The 25783-nt window shown below is 45.2% G+C and overlaps 2 protein-coding genes and 1 long non-coding RNA gene across 4 annotated transcripts; 2 read left to right on the top strand and 1 right to left on the bottom strand.

Moving 5' to 3' along the window:
* The first annotated feature begins 220 nt into the window (after positions 1–220).
* On the top strand, positions 221–13355 carry LOC133481369 (desmoglein-2.1-like). Of its 2 annotated transcripts, none has more exons than XM_061780610.1 (14): positions 221–358; positions 4052–4174; positions 4317–4475; positions 4901–5042; positions 5132–5292; positions 5848–5982; positions 6206–6391; positions 6928–7361; positions 8325–8467; positions 8650–8871; positions 8952–9194; positions 10208–10338; positions 10409–10660; positions 10906–13355. In XM_061780610.1, exons 1-14 carry the CDS (start codon positions 326–328, stop codon positions 12049–12051), a joined length of 3510 nt encoding a protein of 1169 aa, XP_061636594.1. In that variant the 5' UTR covers positions 221–325; the 3' UTR covers positions 12052–13355. The 2 variants fall into 2 exon arrangements, with proteins under 2 accessions (XP_061636594.1, XP_061636593.1); XM_061780609.1 differs by lacking the exon at positions 221–358 and adding an exon at positions 3233–3373.
* A 4282-nt stretch (positions 13356–17637) lies between these two features.
* Positions 17638–24282, top strand: LOC133481374 (divergent protein kinase domain 1A-like). The gene is made up of 5 exons (XM_061780616.1): positions 17638–17771; positions 20677–20811; positions 20892–20999; positions 21191–21370; positions 22080–24282. Exons 1-5 carry the CDS (start codon positions 17673–17675, stop codon positions 22881–22883), a joined length of 1326 nt encoding a protein of 441 aa, XP_061636600.1. The 5' UTR covers positions 17638–17672; the 3' UTR covers positions 22884–24282.
* Positions 19044–25736, bottom strand: LOC133481375 (uncharacterized). The gene is made up of 3 exons (XR_009789540.1): positions 24979–25736; positions 24395–24545; positions 19044–21023 (listed from the first exon to the last, which is right to left on the bottom strand). It is a non-coding gene; the product is annotated as an uncharacterized LOC133481375 (long non-coding RNA).
* Positions 25737–25783: the final 47 nt, after the last annotated feature.

The raw sequence follows: 25783 nt of genomic DNA, 5'->3' as shown, positions 1-25783 counted from the left end.
GCACATAAATGTGGTAAATTGTGACTTAGAACTGCACTTCATTGTTAAACCAACGGCATCTACAATGCGATAGATGATCACTTTTGCATGTTACGCACTTCATCGACGAACAGCGAGGCCTCGACAGGACCGACGTGTTCGCGCTCCGCCGTGAGGCAACATATTGCTGTCGGCTTTCTCATAGGCACACGCTAACCTGTCACTGCTTGCCGTGTGTGTGGCGAGAAGAAAGTTACTCCTCCCCTTCGTAAATAAGCCTCCACCCTCGGCGGGTCACTTCACATGATCAGGAAGCGGCGCGGCCTTAGTTTCATGGACAACAGTCATGATCGGAACGTTTGTGTCGCTGCTCTTGGCCGTAAGTACAAACTTTGACGCGTTTCGACATTTTTTTTTATAGTCGCTCACCATCGCAGAAAACACGTCTGGAATTTTGGAATGCGAAATTCGGACCTCCGAAGCAAATTGTAAATGTGTGTGTGTGTGTGTGTGTGTGTGTGTAAAGGTTACTTGAGCGTGTGAATGTGTTCATTTGACACTTGAATGTGTTGATTCCTAACACATGCTGTAGGTGGTTGCCATGGCGATACAGGTGTCGGTTGAAACGGCAAACATCACTTTGGATCAAATGCTGGTCACATTTGGTAAAAAGGGAGTAGATGGTGCAAGATGTTGGTGGGAAAAAAATGGCGTAGAAATGGCGTAAAATACAGGAAAAATGTGTCAAATTTAAGTAGCAGATGGCGTAAGATGTTTGTGGAAATGCAGTAAGTGATGTCAAATGTAATGCTGTCAAATGTCGTAAATAGAGTAAAACGTTGGTCAACATCTGTTCAGTGGCGTTAAATTGTTTTAAATGGCGTAAAATGTGTAAAAGATCGTGTTAAATGGAGTCAAATGCAAATGGTGGTCTAAATGTTGTAAATGTATAATGGTCATCAAAATGCAGTAAGTGGTGTCAAAAGTGGTTGTCAGCTGGTGTCAAATGTTGGTCAAAATGTAAAATGGTGTAAAATAAATGTGGGTAAAATGTTGAGGAAAATGTAAAAAAAAATAATAATAATAATAATTTACGTAGTAAATGGTACGAGATGTTTGTAAAGTGCTGGTCACGATACACGAACCGTTTCATCAACTCACTTTGAAACGATAGTTTACACGAAGATCATCTTTCTAAAATGCAGAATTCCAGCATATATTTTCCAAATTACACACGTTAAATGGCTCATGCAAATCCGCATTCCCCATCCTGCTCGAAACATTATGTTCCTTTTCCAAGGTTTCTAAAACCAAAAAAATTGCCGTTTGGCTCCGGTCGTTCAGACTGTGACCTGACAAAACATATTTTGTAGGTCATTAAGATAAGCACATCATGGTGAAAAGTTATATCGAGTGCTCATGCTTGGCAGTATCGTAACAGATGATAACATATCCAAATCGGATGCTAATCGAATGGTAACTGACCATATTTCAGCTATCTCAAACCTGGTTGCAGAAACGCTGGAAGGTTTAAACTTGCATTCCCTTGAAATATAATATCTCCCGGTAGATAGCGACGCCATTTTGCGAGCAAGCGTGGGACAATGGTTTCACTTCTGTCGGTGCTCCATACTTGCTGCGGAAGTCCTACAAACGTCAAACTGCCAAACACATCGATCGCACTTGTGCTCGCAATATCACGTTCACTTCCTCCCTCACCATTGCGTACCGTCCCAGTATCGGTAGCAGCAGTTATCAAAAGGTTCTGGGTGCCCACAAACGGCGACAACAATTTGATTCTCCGTTGTTCTGCTCAAAAACGACAGGACTTTGTGCGTGATGCGGTAGTTTCTCCATGCCAGTTGGCTGTCGAAACGCAGCGTTATGCAAACACAAAATTATGGCTCAAGTTGACATTTTCCAACTCTAGCGAATCGGCGGAGAAGCAAATCTTTCGTGTCACCCGGCACAAATTTGCGCCGATGGTTGTATTTGCGTTGACTTCACTGTGTATGAAATCATGTTAAGTGAAAAGTTCAATTCACATCTGCCGTGAACGCACCATTAAAGTAGCGTTCGAGTTAAGATTAGGGTAGGCTTAGGATAAGGAAGGTTAGGGTGAGTGTAGTGTTAGGGTCTACAATTAGTTTAGGGTTAGGTTAAGGTTAGTGTTGGGGTCTAGAGCCAAGTTTTGAGTTAGCATTAGGTTAGGGTTGTGATTAGGGATAGTTTTGGGTTAGCATTTAGATAGCATAGGATTCGGGCTTCCCAGAATAGTTTAGTGGTACACTTAAAGACTCTCGAGATACTTCAGGGCTAGGTTAGATCCTCTCGGAGTTGTTTAGATGTCGTGTTAGGGCTACAATTTTGACTTTGATCCTGCTGGCTAATGCTAACCTGTCTCTTGTGTCGCCACACGGGTGAAGAGGTATGATCCCTCTGGGAAAGTTTCTGTACATTCTTCACGAGCTGCGTGTGCCGACTTGATTTTGGCAGCGAAAGCCTACGCGGCCACGCCCGCTTGTGTTCATTCGCGTCACCATTGCTCAGTGGCGCGCATGCCCCGGGACAGAGTTCAGCCTGCGGGCGTGGCACTCGGGCAGTGAGGAGGCAGACAGGCAGACTGGTAGCTAGGGTGCGGCGGACGCTCCTCTCTGGGTTCGTCTGTGTCTTGACAGGACGCAGAAGAAGTGACATAATCACTGTGGGCTCGGGTGTTAGGATCTTAGTGGTAGTATCGATGTTAGGGTGTGAGATTCAGGGTGTTTGGGTCTCAGGGTTAAGGCAAGGATTAGGGTGCTAAGGATTGGCTGTGTAGATGTTCGGGATAAGATGTTAGGATGGTAAAATGGTAGGGTTAGGCTCTTCAGGTTTTAGGGTGTTGGGGTTAGGATGAAAGGGCCTTAGGATGTTAAGGTTTTAAGATATGCTTAGTATGGTAGGACTAGGATGTCAGGGTTTGAAGATATTATGGTTAGGATGCTAGTCTAGGATGTTAGGGTGTCAGGACATCAGTATGGTAGGGAGTAAGGGTTTAGGTTCAGGGTGATAGGAAGTTTGGGTTTGGATGTTCAAATGTTAGGCTGTTTAGGTGTTAGGGTGCTGGATGTTAGGGTGTTAAGGTGTAAAGGTTTTAGGAGGTTAAGAAGTTTGAGTGTTAGCATGTTCAGGTTCGTATGTTAGGGTGGAAGAGTTGGGGTGTAAAATCATGATGTAACGTGAACAATATTAACAACACGACGTTTTTTTTTTTATTTTACTGGGCGACATGAATATCATGACCTTATTATCGCTTGTGGTTGACGGGAGCAGGGTTGGGCGCGCCCGTGTGTGCGCAGACAGCTTGACTTTTTTTGTTCACTACGGCCTCAACTTTCCGTTGGACGCCCGACAGGTTTGTCCGCATTCAGCCGCCGACGAGCACCTGCGAACGTTAGTCAGCTTTAGTCAGCGCCTCGGGCTCGCGAGTAGGAGAGTAAAGCGTTCTACGCAAAAACCTCAAGCACCTTGTAAGGCACAGGGGACAAAAGGCCGCACGAATGCTCAGCGTTTTTTTTTTTTTTTTTTTAATGAAGTACACGTATCCGCCAATACTGGATCATACTTATCGACCGTACATGCATTCATAAAAAACATCTAGAAATGCAGTTGTCGAACGTGAAAAAGGCAGCAACAATAATAAGCAGCACTATGCGACGTGACTATACATGCGTGAGCGCAAAAAAGAGTGCGAGACTCGTCAACAGAATGATATTAGGCGAGTACACTGTACATGCAACCGGTTGGGAGTGGCAAAAAATACAGCAAGACACTATATTACTATACATGCGTCTACCATACAAATTGACTCTACATGCATGCATATGCAAATACTATACATACAAGCAGTTACTGCACTTGCGAACGTGACAAATTCCTCGTGTGTTTTGGACATACTTGGCAAATAAAGATGATTCTGATTCTGATTCTGAACAAAAGTCAGCAAAAACAGCAGCACGATACGAAGCGACGACACGTACTTTCATAAATACGACAGTTCAAAAAAATGTCTTCATGTGAATTGTTTATTCAGCTCCAGACCGCTGCCACGGCGCACGGTGATGATGTGCTGTCCAGACAAAAAAGGCACTGGGTCCCGCCGCCGAAACCTCTCAAGGAAAACACGAACTACGCCAATGAAGAATATGTGGCCAAAGTGAGTACAGTCGGGTACGGTACAGTGCCAGGCCTCGGTAGGCATTTGCTTTGGCTCCCCCGTGTGGTCAAATTGCACGAAGATGGAAAAGTATATAGATATATATATATATATGAGTCTGTTTCTGAACTGTGCATTTCAGATCCACTCGGACTTCGATGATGGCATGGGTAACCTGGCGTACTCCCTGGAGGGCGTGGGTGCCAACCAGTACCCCTTCCACCTGTTTGTGGTGAACCCCAAAACGGGATACATTAAGCTGACCAAAATGCTCGACAGGGAGGAGATCAGCGTGTACAATGTGAGTTAACAAGGGCCAATCAGGATCCTCATTTGAAAGGCCAATCAGTGTCCTCGCTTTGAAGGGCCAATCGGTGTCCTCGCTTTGAAGGGCCTAACCCTAACCCCCCACCGCTTTCCCCATTCCTAACCCTAACCTTTTTTTTCTCCTTACTTTTATTTTTCTTTCCCATAATTCCCTGAACTCCACAATTATTTGTTTTTTTCCCCTCCCTCCTGCATTTGCCCCCACCCCCACCCTAACCCCTTTTTTAAATTCTGGCAGACTTAAAAAACTATTTTTTTTTAAAACCTTTTTTGAAATTATATTACAGACACACAAAAATACAATTGTCGATGTATATAAAAAAGTCCAAAACCCCCGTTCACATCGCAGTACCGACGTCGGTATTGACATTGTTGGCTAAGTCGTTTCCGTGATTTCAGCTGTCGGGCGTGGCGACCTACACGGACGGCCGGCAGGCGGAGAAAAACATCGACATCCGCTTCCGGGTGGTGGACGAGAACGACAACTCTCCGATCTTTGACGTGATCCCGGCCGGCTCGGTGTACGAGCGCAGCGCCGTAGGTCAGCGGACGGGTCGCCGGCGGGGGTGGGTGGCGGGTGTCCGCTCGGCCGCAAACGGCCGTGTTCTGACGGGTCGATCTCTACCGCAGGGACGTCTGTCATGAAGATCACAGCGACGGACGCCGACGAGCCCGGAAATCCCAACTCGCAGATCGCGTACAGCCTGGTCGCTCAAGAACCGGAGGACGACATGTTCTACATGGAGAGCGACGGCACCGTCTACGTCAAAAGGATCAACTTGGACAGAGAGGTACAGCGCCGAGATGGCTTGAAACCCTACTTTCAAACCCTAACCCTTGTTTGAAATGCTCAACCAGACTCGGAAACTTAACCCTGACTTGAAACGCTAATTGAAACACCAACCGTTTAACGCCTAACCCTAACCCAAAGTCTAACCCTTGTTCAAATTCTAAATCTAAACTTGAAACGTTAACATAGTCTTGAAACCCTACCCTCTTTTGAAACCCTCATCCAGCCTTGAAAAGCTTACCCTGGCTTGAAACATTAATTTTAAACCCTTACCCCGGGTTGAAATCCTAATTTGATACACTTAGCCTTATTCCAAACCCTAACAGTGACTTTAAACCTTAATCGATTTGGAAACCTTACCCTCATTTGAAACTCTAAACCAGGCTTGAATCCCTATTACTGGCTTGAAACCCCACTTTGAAACCCTGACCCTTGTAAAAACCCTAACCTTTAAATTAAAACACTAATGCTCTCTACCCCCTAATTCGAATCAATCCCGCAAGGCACGGGTTCGGGCCAATTAGGTTTTTTCCAACGATGCCATTTGACCTTTCAGAAATCAGAGCAGTACACGCTTACGGTAAAAGGTCAGGACCTCAACGGCGCGCCGGGCGGGAACAGCGCCACCGGCACCGCGGTCGTGGAACTACACGATGTCAACGACAACCTCCCCACCCTGGAACACAGCACGGTACGTATGGACACCATAGAACACTGAATTGATTTAATCACGTCGCGTTAGAAATGACCACGTTATTAAAGAATGCCCTGTGCCACTTAGTCACAACCCGTGGCAGGAAATAATGCTCCGTGTTATATTTAATCATGTCCCGTGTAATTAAAACATGCCTTGTGTCATTTAACCACATCCCATAATTGAATCTTGCCCTATCGTTATTATCGTCTCCGTGCAGTACGAGGGCAGCATTGTGGAGAACACGCAGGGCGTGGAGGTCTTGCGGATCAAAGCTGAAGACTTGGACCTGAAGGACTCGGAAAACTGGCAAAGTGTCTTTAAGATCGTCAAGGGCAACGAGGCGCAGTACTTCAGCATGATCACCGACTCCAAGACCAACGAGGGCGTCCTCATGCTCAATAAGGTACGTAGTGTCGAGTAAGGTTTTGAGCGAGTAAGTGCTGAATAAGCTTGGAACATCCCAGACAGATGCACAAGTCCTGGTTGTGTCTTTCAGCAGCGTAAGGCGTCCACAGCCAGTCAAACGTGATGCATGAACGCCCTCTGATGATGATTCGCTGGAACTGTACTTGATTGTAATTGTCACTATCCATAGCCGAGGAAACACTGATTCAGACTCGAATCAGACTCCGGTTTGAAACCCTATTTTGAAACCCTACACTCAGGCTTGAATCCCAAATTTGGAACTTTCATTTGAAAACTCAACCCTTGCTTGAATGTGAAACCCTAACCCAGGCCTGAAGCTCTAACTTGAAAGCCGAAACCTGGTTGGAATCCTAATTTTAACCCCAACCCTGGCCTAAAGCCCTAAATCGAAACCCCAAACCTCGATTTGAAGGACAGAAACCCTAACCCTGGCTTTAACGCTCATTTGAAACCTGAACCGTATCACGATTATTTGAAGAACCAGTACATGAAAGCACATTTACCCTTTTACAGGCTGTGGATTATGAGGATGTGAAGAACCTGGACCTGGGTATCGCCGTGCTGAACCTGGCTCCACCTTTTGACTCATCCGCTGCACCCACAGCAAACATAGGTTTTGGTGATGGAGGAGGAGGAGGTGAAGGAGGAGGAGGAGGAGGTGGAGGAGGAGGAGGAGGAGGAGGAGGAAGCAGCAGCACGAGTTGGTTCGAAGGTTTCAGCAGCGGCATGACGAGTACGTCTGGAGGAGTGAGTTGGAAAGGCACCACGTACAAAACCTATCCCATCAAAATCAACGTCAAGAACCAGCGTGAGGGTCCGCATTTTGACCCCAAAGTCAAAGTGATCACTATGTCGGAGGGAGGCAGCTCCACCTTCGACAAGAACATCATCATCACTCGGTACGCCGCGCTGGACGGCGACACCGGGAAACCGGCCGAGAACGTCAGGTGAGCCTCTACACCAGTGGTTCATCGCCTCATTTAATTGCTTCAAAAATATGATTTATAGTATGGTCTAAAAAGAAGTCACTGACGGTATAGTAGTACACTCGCCTGACTTTGGGGCAGGCATCGTGGGTTGAGTGAAAGTGTGAGTGTGAATGTACTTCACCTGTTGGCATAGTTTCCAGATCGCCGTGACCCTGAACAGGATGAGCTGTTGAGAAAATGGATTGATGGATAGATCAAATTAGTTTTGATGAGATTAAGGGACCTATCTCAGCGGTGGAGACCTCGGCGCGACTCAGGAAACCAAAATATTGCTTGAACTCTCGCCAGGGCAACGTCTCACTGACACCAATTTGCCCAGATGTGGCTGCAACGCTGCGGAGACGTCGGGCGATGTCTTGTGGAGACCAATTGGCCCGGAAGTCGCCGCGACGCGTCGCCGCAAAGTAGCTACCATTCTTGGAACTGCGTATACAATCAAAACAACAATGAGCGGCTATTTCACTGAAAAGGAACCTCATTGTATACAAATTTACACAACCGAGGTCAAAATGACCTCTCTCTCTGAGTTCACAAGTTAATGCTACCATACTGGCCGACCGACAGACCGACATACAGTATGAGATTTTTCCATCGTAACCACTATTACTGGAGCTTAGTCGGGGAACTTGTCTGCTTCATCTTCTTGTTGGTAATTACACTGAAGAGCTCAGTGCTGCCCAACAAGGTGTGTACTTACACTGAAGCCACACAACTCTAAATTCAGACATGCCTGTAAACTCTAATGACGCCATAAAAATCTGCAGCTTTGCGGGGGTACGATGATGAACGTAGTAGGGGAAGACTTTATAAAATACAGTATGTGCCTTGGCTCAGTAAAGATTGGGAAAGACTGGCCTACACATTGTCACTGTGGTTTTCGCACAGACCGGAATCAGGCTGAGTGTGCGCACTGTGTTGCAGGTACATTAAAGGTTTGGATCCTGACAACTGGCTCACCATCGACCCGAAGACCGCCGATATCAGACTGAACAAGATGCCCGACCGAGAGTCCACTTTGTTGGTGAATGGGACCTACTACGCGAAAGTACTCTGCATTTCTGAAGGTACACAACCACAAGCCGCTCCTGAGGGTCAGTGTAGTTCGAAAGGGAAACTTGTCTTGTAAACAGGATGATAAACCTATTTTTATTCATGCTTCTACAGGTATGTGTCTTTATCTGGTGTTAGCATAGCATCCTTAGCATAAAAAGACACTGACTCTTACTGGTCTATTTCCCACAAACAGATGCACCATCGAGCACCGCCACCGGGACAGTGGCCATCCAGGTGGAAGACTTCAACGACCACTGTCCCACCCTGACCAGCACCCTCCAGACTCTGTGCATTCCCGACGATACCGTCATCGTCACCGCTGTCGACGAAGATGACTTCCCCAATGGTGCTCCTTTCACCTTTGAAATCATCCCAGAGGGCACGAAGGGAAAATGGCAGGTGGAGCATCTCAATGGTGAGGAGACAAAGTCTGCTTGGGGTCCCACAGGACTTTAATTTTCAGGCCAAACCTCATGGATGAATGTGTGTGGGCAGATACTGCAGCCATCCTGAGGGCTCAGAACTCCTTATGGCCTGGTCGCCACGAGGTGGAATTATTGGTGAAGGACGAGCAGGGGGTGGCGTGCCCGGAGCCGCAGAAGGTGCCGGTCCAGGTGTGCACTTGCGAGGACGGAGTGAGTTGCGGAAGCCGAGGCGGAAGAGGTCAGCCCAACAAGAGCTCCGCGTTAGGACCCGCGGGCATCGGACTGCTGCTACTGGGTCTGCTGCTGCTACTACGTAAGTGAACCGTCCTGGTTTGGTTGAGGGCAGAGCCCAAGGCATAAGCTACCTTGCAACTGATTAGGGTCCCGTGACCACTAGGTGGCCCCCAAGAGCAATTCACAGTCAAAAGAGCCTGGAGAACTGTGTTCCCCTGCTATACAACCTATGACTACTGAAAATCGGAGAGTTCTTGATAACCCCCTAAAAAGATGTAAATTACCTTTAGATGCCACAAGATGGTAGCAAAGCACTACTTTTGTCTCAATGAATATCCTCGACTCACATTTTTTTCCCACTACTGCCTCCACCTACTGTATGACATTTCCGCGCACTAGTAGAATGACTAGGACACACGAGTAGAACTACATGGTACTAGCAAGGCAAATCTCGGCACTGGTTGACAACCGCATACTATGGGTACGACGAGTGACATTTGACAATTCTACTAGTTTTCATAGAAGAGTTGCCCATATTGCTAGCCATTTTCAAGCATTTTGACTGATCTTTCAAGACCCACAGAATATTGTGTTCAATACAGTATGTACAATATGAGCACCAAACCTACCAAAAGAAAGACTAGAAGCTTTTCTTTCACCAGAAAAAAAAGTTTGTTCTTGCTTTTTCGGTTCTCTAGTAATCAGCAGTTGAACATGGGTTAGTTCAACCAAAACTGGTTTCTGACCAAAAAAACGTAGACAAAACGAGCTTTTTGTGAAAAGAAACGTCAAGAAGAAACAGTGCCTTCCACTTCACTAGTAACATGCAATCATTCTACCAGCAAAGCCCTAGTCGTTGTACTAGTGTGGAGAAATACAGTAGTGGAAGGGAGTCATGGAAAAAAAATCACGAGTAAGACAGTCGTTCTACTAGTGCACTGAATTATCTTGATATTGAGGACAAAGAACATGCTAGTAAATGGACAGTTCAGCGCACTAGTAGAATATCAAATAAACGCTCAAATGTCTTTCCATACCAACCAGTTAGTTTGATGAACTCTGGATAAACAAAATACGTTCTTGTTCCCCCAGTCTTCCTTCTCCTGTTGCTCTTCTGCCAATGCGGTGCAGCTGCATGCCCACCAGGAAACTTTACCGAGCTGCCTTTTGACACCAAATCGCACCTCATTAATTATCGCACCGAGGGCCAAGGAGAGAACGCGGTGCGTACTGGAACATGTTTTGATCTTTACTTGTGGAAGAAATGCTCTGACAAGGTTTGAACTGTCGTAGGTGGTGCCGCTCATGACCGTGCCGACGCAAGTGGACACTGTGGACGTCTCGAAAAATGACCCTGCGATTTTCACCTCCATGGATACGATGAACATGAACGGCTTTCAGGAGGACTTTTCGGGTATCAAAAGAGATACCACGATAGGAATGAGGAATAATCGAAGGTTTCACTGGGAGTTCCAAAGAAAGTCAGGAGCGGCTTACGACGACATCGGTCTGCCACAACATATCCTCGCACAGTACTACGCTCAGGTGGGGACTTATCCTGGTCAGAGTTGGCAAAAGTACTCACACTGTACTTTAGTCAAAGTACAGATACTTATGTAGCTTGGAGGGTAAAGACTCTCATAAAAGTTGAAGCACTGATTTAACTCCTTAAGTAAAACAATACTCAGTGAAATAGGAAATATGAACAAAGTATTGTATTTGTTACTTCCCACCATTGCTCTCAATGTTTGTGATACATAGGGATCTAATCACACCTTGTCTCTCAACAGAGGATGAGCAGCGGAGGAGAGGACCTGGCAGTGAAGGACGCGCTCTTGGTGTACGACAATGAGGGCCAAGGCTCCTTGGCCGGCTCAGTGGGCTGCTGCAGCCTCCTGGAGAATGACAACGACCTGCAGTTCCTCGACAACCTCGGCCCCAAGTTCAAGACCCTGGCGGAGGTGTGCGGTGGCAAGAAGATCCAGTCAGACGTCCCTCCGCCGCCCATAAAGGTCGTGATTGAACCGATGCCTGAACTGCCCATGCCCAAGCTGCCACCAGTTGTCCCCAAAGTTGACCAGACTGTGACTGAGGTGGTAAAGGAAAATACGACTACGCGGAAACAAGGGAGGACCACAGTGATCGAAGGGGTGGAAAACCCAAGCCAAATGTTCCTGCTCCAGCAGCAGCAGCCAGTATACTACACTGCCGCCGCCCCTATGTTGCAGCCCATGCAGTACGTGGTCCAGCCACAAGTCCAGAACACCATGCTCCTGGCTGAGGCCCCAGCTACAAACCTCCAGGGCATGATGATGACGGCTCCGCAAGGCATGCTAGTGCAAGGACAAACGGTGGTGTCCAGCAGACAAGGCCAGGCCCCTGGTGTGGTGCTGGTTTCAGGTACCCAAGGATCACCTACACAAGGCATGATAGTCCAAGGACAGACGATGCTATCCGGAGGACAAGCCCAGGGCCCTGGCCTGGTGTTGGTTACTGGTAACCGGGGGTCATCTACACAAGGCACGCTAGTCCAAGGAAAGGTGGTTTCCAGGAAACAAGCCCAAGGTCCTGGCCTGATGCTGGTGACTGGCACGCAAGCAGGAATGTTACCAAGTGTGACACTTCAGGGAAAATCCTCAGTAGCCAGCGGACAAGTCCAAGTCCCCCAGAGTGGTACTGACAACCTGATCAATGCTGGGACCCTCTCAAGCTCCCAGACCATAATAGAGAGCAACGTCCCTGCGGGGAAAGTGCTGAGGACGAGCCAAACTTCCATCAAACAAGGCGGCATCCGACTCCCAGACCTCGGCTTGCCCCAGATGAGCAACATCCCTGGAGTTCAGAGCACAGCAATGACGTCATCCAGCACCGGTGTGAGCAGAGTCCCGACATACCGCAAGGTGGTGGTACAAGAAGAGAAGCTCACTGAACTGTGACACGGGGCAAATGACTCTTGAAAGCAACTTCCGTCAAGGCACTTCCTCGAGTATTTTGTTACCGTTTCGGTTTTATGGGTGGTGGATGTTCTGCAGCAGCCTTGCTTCGGAGCGAAGTTACATGTAGCTGCACGTTCATGCTATACGACTCCTATCTGACATACACGTTACGCTGGTTCTTGACCAGCCTCAGTAGAAGGTGGAGACCCTAGCGGACACTCCATGGAGATCCCACAGTAGGTTTGACCAGAAATGGACACCACAGCGCTCATGTTCCAGTATGTTCTTCTGGGGTTCCCCCCAAAGTCAGCTAAGTGCTCAAGTATCTCCTTGATGGATATGTTGACTTCACCTTCATGTATCTGTGAGGAACCAACAAATAAGACTCTTCGTTAGCACTCATAACCAACCTAATCAACTGTCTATGCTTTTGGTTTTGCCAACTTTATTTTTGTGGACTTTCTGGACAAAAGTGTTGCAACACCTGACCATTACATCGACAGGAAGTCTGCTGCTTTGCTGGGGAGACTTAAAGGAGACATATTACGCATTTTCTTTCCAAATGTAACAGTTCCCATCTGTCTTAATAACACAACTCCGACATGCCTTTGCCAAAATACCCCCCAAATCAAGTACTACAGGTCACTTACCACCCTATTTTTTGTCCTGCTGAACTTAGCCTGTTTTGAGGGGGCGGCCCTGAATCATGCATGTGAGCCACTGCTCGCCCCAGTTACCATCCATCCATTTTTCGTTCCGCTTCTCCTCACAAGGGTCGCGGGCGTGCTGCAGCCTCCCCCAGCATTCTTCGGGCGAGATGGCGGGATACGCCCTGAACTTGTTGCCAGCCAATCGCAGGGCACATAGAAAAAAACCATTACAACTAAATACGGCTGAATCGAAAAAAAGAACACCACCCCCACAGAAAAAGATATTTTCCCTGGTGGAGGCAGCACTTGCATTCTTCTAAGTGGCTTATGCAGCGGAGACATCGCCAACCACAAATACAACGTCCATGTGGGGTATTTTGTATTCAGGGTTTGGTCTTTCTAGAATCTGAAGACTGTAAATATTCTGCTGACAGGTGAGCAAACTTGGCTATGGATGTACAGTATACATGGATGTAAGGATACTTGCGAATGTGTATTGCACGCACCAGGGTAGGATCATTGTATGTTTTTTTTGTATGTCAGGAGACGGTTTTGATGGATTATTTTTTGGGGGTAACAGCAGTTCTTCTTTCTGAATGATTTGAAGATGTTTTTTTTATGGCTAAATAAAAAGACGAGGCGGCGCGATTCAAACGTGTTGCTGGTTCTTGAGGCTCGTTAAACAAGGGCAACTCGTTTGACTTGTCTATGGTGAGTGCAATTGCAGTTTACCACTTTTTTTGGGGCGTGTTCATACATAGAAAATAAAATACATTTGGAAAGTTCAAAGATTTTTAAAGATGAAATAAAAGATGAAATGGATTAAGATTAAACGGCTAAATTACAACATTTTTTAAAAACACAATTAAAAACAAAGTAAAACAATCAAGTTTAAAAAAAAAAAAAAAAATCTGGAAAAAAAAATTAAAATTAAAGAAATAAAACCAAATAGTAATGTTGAAAAAATGGAATAAAAACTCAAAAGATGAAATACAAATGTTTTAAATAACTATATATATATATATATATATATATACGTTGTGGTTTCTGTTTCATTTCCACTGTGAGAAATGTTTAAAGTCTTGAATAGAATTCGAAGATGTCAGCAAGCAGCTAGTGGTCTATTTTCTATTTATTAAGAAAAAAAAATGATCAAACTGTTGCCAGAATAAGTTTTCCTGTTCAATGCATTATCTCCTTGTGTTAAAAAAAATATATATATATATATAGTACGAAAACAGGAACATGTAGAAAATTATTAAATGCAGCAGCAGCAACTTGCCTCACATGCTAACATGCTAATATGCTAACAAGAATTAGTTGAGTTTAAAATAAAGTGACCCCTGAGGTTGTAAAAACTGTTGTTGTTTTTTTACACTTTACAAATATATTAAAACATTATAATAAATACATGAAATGACATAGAATAAAATACATTTCAACAATATAAAATGAAATTAAATAAAATATGAGAGAAATAAATGAATACATATATAGTATGTAGATAAAAACAATGAAACAAATGAAAAAGCAATACTAAATAAAATGTAAAAAAAACAAAATAAAAAATGTATGTTAAGTCGGGGTGGTCAATTTTGATGGCGCACCGGACACTTCATTAGGTACACCATCACATGATATCCTGTACAAGGGCACTATCCAGAAATGATGATAAGAAAATCAAATACAAATTTGACAATGATTTTGAAGCTGAACTACTGCCTTTGAAGGTAAAAGAGGAGTTTGAAAAAAAAAGGAGGACGAGGAAGCGGCTCTCGTTCCAAGAACACAAAGACTAAGAAGAATCCCAAGCAGTCCAAGGTCGTCAAAAACTTGACTTCAAACTTCTTCAACATTTCAACTTCAAGCAACTTTGAAAAACATGTGGCCAATTTTAGTACCATTTTCAAAAGCTGATAACAGTAACATCAATAACAACCAATGCATTTTAGTATTAAGAAGTTATCTCAATGTGAGGCTGGTTTTAAAGCTCCAAATATGTATTTTACAGTACAGTTTTACACCATTTGGGTTCTTTTTCAAATACAAAGTGCACCCATTCGTGATACTGTCCATCGAGCCGATTCCTTGACGATTCGCTTATCAATTCTCATTGGGTGAGGGAATGAAATAATACAAATGATTTCTGATGTCATTATCATTACAATGCAAAAGATGTTTCTGAATAGTGCTGAGCAATATAGACAAAGGTGTTATGTCCCGATTTAGGTCCTTTATATCGATAACGATACATATTTTGCCTTGAAAACGGCATCAAAGTATTGATTACCTGATAACGCTTTTATAAGCCTCTCGCTAATGTATTAGCCTCATGTCAGATACCTGCTGCTTTTTTTTTTTTTTTTTTTTTACATTTCATGTAAAATGGCTCAGGGCTCAGACGTGAACTCAGTGGGGGGCGTTCCCAAGCCAGACACATAGTCCCTCTAACATCCATCCATCCGTTTTCTACACCACTTTTCCTCATGTCCAATAAAATCACAAAGAACTTACTACCCCCAAAAATGTTTTGTAGGTTTTGAAGCCATTTTGGTAGGTTGTCTCAAACGATAACAACCAGAATTCTGGTGCTTTAGGAGAGACCAGAGTCCGGTTAAAAGCTGCTGTCAGAAGGTTCCCTTGCCAACAAGCAGCAAAAAGTGACGTCGGTGCAGAAAGTGTAGCATTAGGAGCATGGCATCTGCTTTGAACCACCAACCGATTGAAACCACTTTTCATGTCTCCATGCAGTGCAGGTTTCATACCAAAGAGGGCGCTATATTTACACTAATGGGCACGGGCACGATAGTGTCTGACTGATGAGTCATCAGGATTTAGTGCTAGTGCAGTTTGTGTTGGTGTACTGCAACACATTGACAGCTGCTTCTAATATTTGGTGCGTCTTATTTAGCCACCATAAACTAGCATGATTATGATTATAATTTAAATTATGTTGTGTTTCACTGCAGCCTGCACACAGTAGAGTGTATCACTGCTTTGCGTACACAATCTATAACTGCATGCTGCACACGATGTTGTGTCTATCTGCTTAGTGTACTCAATGCTTTTGCATCACTGCATGCTGCACACAGTTGTGTTTCACTGCTTGCGGCACAATGTTGCATCTCACTGCATCCTGCACAATGTTATGTTTCATCTCTTGCTGCACACAATGTTGTGTTTCACTGCATGCGGCACATAATGTGTCTTTCGGCTGAGTGTCCAGAATGTTGTGTTTTACTGCTTACTGCACACAATGCTATGTTTCAGTGTTACCTGTACACAGTGATTTTTTTCATGCATGCTGCACACAGTGTTGTGTTTCACTGCATGCTGCACACAGTGATTTGTTTTATGTATGCTGCACACAATGTGTTTCACTGCATGCTGCACACAATGACTGTTTTCGTGCATGCTGCACACAATGTATCACTGCACTGTACACAATGTTGTTTGTCTGCATGCTGCACACAGTTTTGTGTATCACTGCATACTGCACAAAATGCTGTGTTTCAATGCATGCTGCATACAGTGCTGTGTTTCACTGTTAGCTGCACACAGTGATTTTTTTATGCATGCTGCACACAATGTTGTGTTTCAGTGCATGCTCGTGCATGCCACGTACAATGTATTACTGCACTCTGTGCACAATGTTGTTTGTTTGCATGCTGCAAACAATGTGTATCACTGCATGCTACACACTACGTTGTGTATCACTGCTTGGGTGCACACAACGTTGTGTTTCACTGCATGATGCACAGAATGCAGGTCACTGCCTATTTGGTTTGCACTGTTTGTCAGTAGATGGTGTACCTAATAAAGAGTCCCTCAGGTAGTTCTTTCCGTCTTGTACGTGGTCATCCTCCCACTCTGAAGCTAATCTGGAGCTAATCAGCATCCTGATGACATAATGGCAGGAAGTGAGCGTGATTGTGCGTCCACTTTGGCTCTTTGCTCTCCCACACAGCAGCTGGGTACCTTGGAATAGTTTATGTGGTATCGCTTTGTTTGTTTGTTTGTTTTTTACCAAATCTCGATCGAATTCCTTGAAAATGTATTTGTCATATATTTAAAAAAAAATAATAATAATCACATTGTGCTGCTCCTTCTGGTGTGCGTGATTAGGCCACCTGGGGGCAGTATAATACAGACATACGGATATACGTACATGATGGTGACGTGTTCACAACGTCTCAGTAAGCTGCAGTAATATTAGTCATTCCTTGCAGAGGATAAAGAATATACAGCATGCCTGTGAGCATTGTTAGATTATCTATCTTCAGTAAAAGTGTTGTTCAATCTTCTGTGTTCAAACATATATATATATATATTTTTTAAAGGGTTATAACACCGATGCTATTTGTTAGCCGATCAATGGCAATTTACATTGTTTGTTAGCATTAAGCTCTCCTGCCGAATTTAAGGCAACGGTATATGGTTGTTTTAGATAAACAATGTGTAATTCCTTCTCAGGGCATCGAATCCATGGCAACTGGATTGGTCTGGTTGTCGTAGAAGACGTTTCGCCTCTCATCTGAGCAGGCTTCATCAGTTTACTGGTAGTTAACACAGACTGGCCTCCCGTTGTTTTATGTTTATTTGACGGCAAACTTCAACTGAAAGTGGCAACAAAGACTCTTTTTGGAAGAATTATTCGCTATCTGACAAACTGCTGCTTGTTCAACAAAAACAACAAGAAGGATTAGATTTTAATCCTTAGACTGTATTTGTAGGATACTTTTTAACATGAAATTCAATAAAATGTCTTTTTTGAAGAATTCATTTGATGTCATGTCGGGGAAGGGAGTGTGTGTGTGTGTGTGTGTGTGTGTGTGTGTGTGTGCGCGCAGTGGGTGGGTGACGGTGGTGAATCACGACAGATTCGAGCCTTACTTGAACGCACCACCTCCTCCTCCGCGGGGTGCGTCACGTGTGGTCCGGTGGGCTTGCCGCCAGCTCGATGCCAGCTTGATGCCAGTTTGCCGCTCGGCCATGGCGAGAGCTCAGCTGCCGTGGAGATTCTTGGTCTTCTTCTTCTTCTCCTTCTTCCGGAAGCCTCTTTACACACAGGTTAGTCAAGTGTGTGTGTGTGTGTGTGTGTGTGTGCGCGCGGGGCGTGTGTGTGCGCGCACACACACGTAAGTCTCTGAGGGGCTTCTCGTCTCCGTTGCTATGGCAACCACTTTCACGATGAAGCATGGATCCATCCAGCTTGTCATGCGGTGAGGCGTTCAGTGACTCCCCAAAAGGTGGGTTCACGTGTACTTCCAGTCCACAGACCTACAGTGTACAGACTCACATGGACTCATATATAGACTTTTGTAGACTTACAGTGCACAGATTCATGTAGATTCACATTGATTCAGTAAGCCACCGAGACTTGCATGGACTCACATAGAGTTACCGTAGGTAGACTCAGATAGACTAAGTCACATAAACTTACATGGACACACAAAGACTCACATGCGCTTACACAGACTAAGTCACATAAACTTAGATACATAGACTCACCAAGTCACATAGACTCCAGGAGACTTGCATAAACTGACAAATCCACATAGATGGTTTTACATAGACTCACGTGGACCACTCCGCTCGTCATGCGGTGAGGTGCTCACTGACTTCAAAAAGTTGTTTTTAGTGTGTGCCTGAATGCAGCACCGTAGATTTGCAGCGCGCGATGAAGGTGACTGGAGGTGAAGAGGTCCCTGGTGGTCTTAATTGGGGAAGTGAAACTCTGCTGGAAAACACCCAAACCTTGACAAGAGAGATCCGATTCCAGGATGTGAACCGTCTGAGGACTCACATGGTCATGCACTAGACTCAAAGTACATCGACGCCCACTGACTAATTTAGATTTCCAGTATGTAGACTTACATCGCCTCGGTAAGTTATTGCCACACAACGTACACTCACGTGGATTTTCGTACATATCAAAATCCATTAAGTGAAAATCTGCAATTAATGATGCCCACTTCGACATAGTTGTTTTAACACCAATATGCCACAAGATGGCAGCAAACACCACTTTTGTCTCAATGAAACTCCTCAACTCACATCAGAACAGTTCCTCGGTACCAAGATGCCACAAAATAGCAGCAAAGCACTACTTTTGCTCAAATGAAACTCCGCAACTCACGCCAACATCGTTCCTCGGCACCAACATGCTGCAATATAGCGGCACTGCACTCCTCTTTTCTAAATGAAGTTCCTCGACTCACTTCAACGTAGTTCCTTGGCAACAAGATGGTGTCAAACCACTACCTTTGTCTAACTGAAGCCCATCAACTCACGTCAACATAATTCCATTGCTTTGAAATGCCACGAGATGATTGCAAAGCAATGCTTTTGTCCAGATGAAACGCATCAATTCACTTTAACATATTTATTTGACACCAGGATTCCACAAGAAGGCAGCAAAACACTACTTTTTTCTAAAGGAAACTCCTCAACCCACTTTAACATAGCTCCTCTCCGCCAAGATGCTACAGGATGGCGGCTAAGCACTACTTTTGTCCAAATGAAACTCCTTAACTGACTTCAACATCGTTCCTTGGCAACAAGATGCCGTCAAACCTCTACGTTTGTCTATATGAAGCCCCTCAACTCATGTCAACATAATTCCTTTGCTCGAAGATGCCACAAGATGGCGGCAAAGCACTGTTTTTGTCAAAATGAAACTCCTCAATTCAGTGGACACCAGGATGCCACTAGACAGCAGGAAAGCAGTAGTTTTGGCCAAATGAAACTCCTTAACTCACTTCAACATCGGTCCTTGGCAACCAGATGGTGTCCAACCACTAGCTTTGTCTAAATGAAGCCCCTTAGCGATCTTCAACATCGTTCCTTGGTGGCAAGACCCCACAAGATGGCGCCAAAGTAATAATTGTATTGCTTTGGCCAGAGCATTGATTTATTATTATTATTATTTTCAAAGCAAATAACAGAAGCTATATTCTTACAAAGATTATTTAACTGGAATATTTGCACTACTATTTTTCCCATAAATAACATCACTTCCTGAAGCCCCACCCCCAAATAACCCCTCCACCCTTCCTCCTCCGTGTTTCCATTGGGAGCCCATTAAGCGCTGCGCTTTATCGTCATCCATAATGTATGAACGTCCAAACGCGCTGCTCGTCTTCATCACCTCCAACATTTCAAATGGACACTTCATTAGGGACAGCGTTCACGCCGACAGAGGGCGATTCATTTTATCCGACAAATACACCGTAAAAACCATCAAATACTGTAGAACAAATGCACTCCATTTATACAAGCACCGGCTATATAATAATCAATATGCGATTTGTGGCGGTCGCACGAAGGCAGCTGAATGCGCACTGAAGGCCACAAGCATCGATCGCGGTCTTCCGTGGCGACGCGAGGAAAAACCAGCCAACGTGCGCCAGGTTAATGTAGCGCGTACGGTGCACGGGATAGGGTTTCAAGCCAGAGATAGGGTTTCAACTTAGGGTTTAAAGACAGAGTTGGAGGTTCAAATTAGGCTGTCAAATCTGGGTTAGGGTTTCAAATGAGGGTTTCAAGTCAGGGTTAAGATTTCCAACAAGGGCTAAGGTTTCAAATTGGGGTTTCAAGCCAGAGCTAGGGTTTGTAAGTAAGGTTTTAAGACAGGGTTTGAGATGGGTTTCAAATTAGGGTTTCAAGCCTGGGATAGGGTTTTAAATGAGAGTTTCAAGTCAGGGCCAAAGCTTGAAATGAGAGTTTCAAGCCTTGTTTGGAGTTTCATAGTAGAGTTTTAACCCTTGATTAAAGTTTCAAACAAGAGGGGAGTGTCAAGCCAGAGTTAGCGTTTCAAGTAAGTGTTAGGGTTTTAAAATTGGGGTTTCAAATCAGCGTTTTTTGAAACTGTTTTGAAACTGTTTTGAGTATCAAAGTAGGGTTGTAAGCCTTGAGGAAGCTGTGTGTGTGTGTGTGTGTGTGTTTGTGTGTGCGTGTGTGTGTGTGTGCGCAGGCGCGCTTGACGTCGGCGCACCTGAAGTGTTTGCTGCTGTGCTGGCTGGCGGTGCTGGCGGGCAGCTGGGTGGTCTACGCGGAGTACTCGTCCCGCTCCGAGCTGTGCCGGGGACGCCGGTGCACCGCGGACACGGTGAAGCAAACAAAAAGACATTGGCGAGATTTGTTCCCGCGGGCTTCTTTAGCCAGCGTCTTTGTTGCCGTTGTTTTCAGTGCGCCAAATACAGACGGGGCCTGGTGGACGGCTCGGCCTGCGGCAGCTTGTGCGACAAGAACACTTTGGAGCTCAACAAGTGTCTCAGCACGCACGCCACCAAGCAGGTTCGCTTACTCTTCTTCTTCTTGCTGTCAGACACACAAAGCATATTCGGGTTATTTGCATCTGGAATCAAATATTCATACAAAGTCAAGGACTTTGAAAAACAAGAATGGGAAATAGAACTTTGTAAGTTTGTTTGGAATCAGCAGTTATTGAACTTTCATTTTCTTTCTGTTCTGTTTGTGTTTTCCAGGTGTACTCGGGCATGTGGGGCGACCTGGAGGGCGTGGTCAGGTGTCAGATGGACGAGGTCCCCGCTTACGACGTGGGGAGCCAGATGGGGGGCAGGAAGGAAGCCGCCGCCCTCTTCGACACCCCCTCCAAGGGGACCTCCATGGAAAAGTTCCGGGAGATGATCCTCGACCACCTCAAGGTAGGCAACGGGAGATTTAAACAACCCCCAACTTTTGGAGGCCCAGTGTGGCTTTGGACGGCAGAAACCATTGACCAAATAGTTCATCACCGGGGAGTGGTGGGGGTTCAGTTCTTGACCAGAAAACTTGCTATGAGGACGTCCAGGAACCCAGGAGATTTTCTTCAGTTTTTCTTTCTTCATCAAAATCAACTTTGGATAGGCAGACCAGAAGGGGCGTCTGAAACTACCTCAGAAATCCAAATTTTGCGGGTCAAGTCGGATCTACAACGGCAAAGAGGACTCACTATCAGTGCTCACGTTCTCCCCAATAAACCTTGTGTGCCAGCGGAGATAAATCCTGATCATGAGTACAAATCATTTTGGGGAAAAACAGTCATGGCAAAAAAAAAAAGGCAGGAAATTCTGTTTTCAGGATGAGTGGATGCGAAGAGAAAACGTGTGCGCCATCAAATGTTCTGCTTTCGCTCTTCAAAATTAAATTGAGGGGCCATAATGCCCAGGTAAAAAAAAAAAGCGTGGAGCCCTGCAGACCCCGGGAAAAAGTCGAGCAAGTCTTTGGAGCTAGTACCGGAAAACCCCTTTCACACTGCCCGGGGTCTTTGTGAAAGGTATCAATGCAGAACCGGAAGTTGAAGTCAACCCTTAAATGGGTCAGGATTTTGTCGGGCGTAGGTTTCTGACGAAGTGGTGGGTGTGTTCCTCACAGACCAAAGTGGGCGAGGAGCAGGCCAACCTTGGCGAGCTGACACTCCGCGCACTGGCGGCGGCCGACGCCAACAAGGACGGTCACATTTCTCTGGCGGAGGCTCGGTCTGCGTGGGCGCTGCTGCAGCTCGACGACTTCCTGCTGGCGTTGGCCCTGCAGGAACGCGGGCACATGCCCAAGATTCTCGGCTTCTGCGGGGACCTCTACGTGACGGAGAAGGTACCCAACGCCCCGCTCTATGGCCTTAGGGCGCCGGCACGGGTGCCAGCCTGGGTGCGCCGTACCGCCGACCACTGGTTCACCCCCACCTGGCCCCACCGAGCCAAGATCTCCATCGGGCTCCTGGAGCTGGTAGAAGATCTGTTCCACGGGGCCTTTGGCAGCTTCCTCATGTGCGATCTGAGCGCCGCCCGCTTCGGGTACACCGGGCGCCACGATTTGAAGGTGGCGGACGCCGGGCACATCGTCCCCGAGGCAACCTTTCGGGAGGCCATCAGGGAGCAGAGTTGCGAAAAGGACACCGACTGCGTCTACGGTGTGGACTGCTTCACTTCCTGCGATCTCACCAAGCGCCGCTGCACCCCAGAGGTGGCCGAGCCCAACCTGGCCAAGGCCTGCCGGGCTCTGGAGGACTACGTCCTGTCGGGGGCGCCTTCGGACATCCGCGAGGAGCTGGAAGAGCAGCTGTACGCCTGCATGGCGCTGCGGGGATCGGCAGAGCGGGCCGAGATCCAACACTCGCTGGTCCTCAACAATCTTAAGACCTTGTTATGGAAGAAGATCTCACACAACAAAGACTCCTAACCAAAAGATCTTTGGGTCCTCAGCAGGTGGACTCCGGTGTGGAGACGAGAGTCTTACATTGACCTTCGCAGCTTTTGGGGTAGTTAAGGTAGTTTTAACTTGACCTACGCAGCTTTTGAGGTAATTTTGGTAGACTTGCCTTAACCTACGCAGCTTTTGGGGTAGTTACCGTAGTTTCATTTTGACAAAATAAGATTTTGGCCATTTATTTACATGAATCCTATTTTAACCAGCACAATTTTGGAGGGATTTACAATAATCTCATTTTAACTTTTCAGTAGTTTGATGCTAACAAGTTCAACTTTGGAGGGATTTACATGAAGTCGAGATTGAGCACTCGCTGGTCCTCAACAACCTCAAACACTGCGATAGAAGGAGATCTCACCCCACAAAGACTCCCAATCGAAGAATGTTAGGAAATGGATCCAGATGGCTTTTTTTGATGCGCAACTTTTGGGGGACTTAAGGTAGTTTCGGTTCAATAGACGCAACTTTTGTGGGCTTTACAATAGCCTCACGTTAGCCTACACAGCTTTTGGGGAAGTTAAGGTAGTCTTATTTGAATGAAACATTGTGGGCATTTACTGTATTTGCTGTAATTATTATTATTAATTTAACTTCACAACTTTTGGGGTATTTTTGGTATTCTCATTTTTAACCAGTGCCACTTTTTGCAGGATTTAAGGTAGTCTCAGTGTAACCAGGGCAATTTGAGGGGGATTTTAGGCAGTGCTTCTTTAACAGGACAACTTTTGGCGGATTGGTCTTATTTCATCGACACAGCTTTTTGGGGGATTCAATGTTGTCTCATTTTTAACCAAGGATTGTTGGGGAATTTCTCAATGGGATCCAACATTTTATGTGAATGAATAAAACAAAGAGTAAGTAGTCTGACTCATGTTGCATAAACATGGGATAAAAGCACGAGAGAATCCGAAATACAGTAAAGGTTACCGTGGATTTAAGGTTTGTCCTGAAGTTGTAAACCAAAGGGGGAAGGAATATGACAAATTTATTTCACACGCAGCTTTTATGATACATTTCACACATCTTGCTTATGATTTACAGTGTTTAATTGTCATTTAAGCATGAAATGAATCAGTAAAGTGAAACTATGTATACATTTATAACTGTATTGCACGCATCAAAAAGCTTTTTGCCCACCAAGGTCTTAATGAGAGGTACCGGCACGGAATAGGGTGTTGAAGTCAATCCACAAAAATTCCTTCCGAGTGTCAGAAAACTGCCTATCAGAGCCAGCTGTATTACAGGTGTGTGTAAAAGGTACCGTATATATACAGAGTATATATGTGTCAAAGTCTTGTGACATTTTTGTTGAGTGAGATTTTTCTAACGCAATATAGTCACAGACTTGGCTCAATAAAGCTTGCGAAAGGTTTTTGAGTTGTGTCTACACAGCCGTTTCAGCTCCACACATTGAGATAATTAAATGCGTGAAAATCAGGTTACAATAGCAGAGTCAGCTCAAATGACATTGTTAACTGTCTTACCAATGAGACAATCTTTTCACACATCCAAATTGCGGTAGATGCCGTCAGGGGTGGTTTCTGGTATGGGCCATATAGGCGGTCGCCCACCGCCATTGACGATCGGCCAGGTTTGCGCAATCGACGTGGGACGGGGCGCATACACTTGGAACTGCTGTTTGGAATACAAACCCAAAAATCGTGGTCTTTTATTTTTCTTGCCGTCCACACACATGGAATGCGCTGACGACTTTGACCCTCCTAGCTTAGCGTTGCCGTAGGCACGCAAATTAAAAGGGGTGTGGTTAAAGCAGGCCTGGCAAACTCAAATTCACAGTGGGCCAAAATTAATAATTGGGGCAAAGTCACGGACCAAACTCAATAGTTATTGAAAATTGACTGTGTCTCTCCACATATGTTATGTTAAATTTTAACATGTGAAAACAAACTTAACTGAATCTGGAATAAGCAAACTTGAAAATGTATAAACACGTGAGAAATGAAACGTGCAACAAATAACATCGGTGGTATTTGTTTCTCATTTAAATAGATACAATTTGTAGATCTGAAATCTAAAATCTGTCGTGAACAGGTAATCTGCCTCCCACCTCTCTCGAAAGAAGAAGAATCAGCTTTATTGTCATGAACGAAATTTGCTCTCTGTATTTTTACCCGTCACACTGAACACAGCTAACACACACACTTGTTCGTGGAACACCCTGGAGTAGATCACGAGTGACGCGCCAACGTACTAGCAAAGCATTCTGGGATTTGTAGTATTAGTGGCACATGCGCAAAATGCTGGCAGGCAAGCACTAATACACATTTGATATATAATGATATCGCGGGACGGATTGAGTTTGACATAACTGGGTTAAAGAAACAGTCAGAAACTAGTTAAGAGTTACACGTCAGCCACATGGAGGTTGAAATTTGATTGGATAAAAACAAAATACAACATACAGTACATGGACTGGAAGCGGTGCAGCAAGAGAAACGGTACAAATGTTGGTAATAAATTAATAAAAATGTATGGAAGAAATATTAGAATTTAGGTCGTAAATTGATTAAATATTCCTAGATGTATTCAACAAATTCGGATTTACTAAAACAGAGGTTGCAAAAGTCATAACAAACTAAATGATGCCCCCTGGCGACCAAAGCGGACATCACTTGATGATAAAATAAAAGCTCCTAATCGAAGATTGACGTTGTTCATGGTGCCTACATGTGTCCCAAATATATTAGTGTGTGTGTGTGTGTGTGTGTGTGTGTGTGTGTAAGAGAGAACGAACTGTGCACTTTGTAGGTTTTCGCTTTATTCAGTTCAACCGGACTTGCTTAGCTTCTGACACATTAAATATGGCGGACGCGCTGACGTATTCCCGCCACGGACCAACATGTATTTTTGTT

Source organism: Phyllopteryx taeniolatus, chromosome 7, assembly GCF_024500385.1.
Source record: "Phyllopteryx taeniolatus isolate TA_2022b chromosome 7, UOR_Ptae_1.2, whole genome shotgun sequence".
NCBI lineage: Eukaryota > Metazoa > Chordata > Actinopteri > Syngnathiformes > Syngnathidae > Phyllopteryx > Phyllopteryx taeniolatus.
Note: the sequence above shows the minus strand (reverse complement) of the source record. Positions and strands in the feature narration are given on the sequence as shown.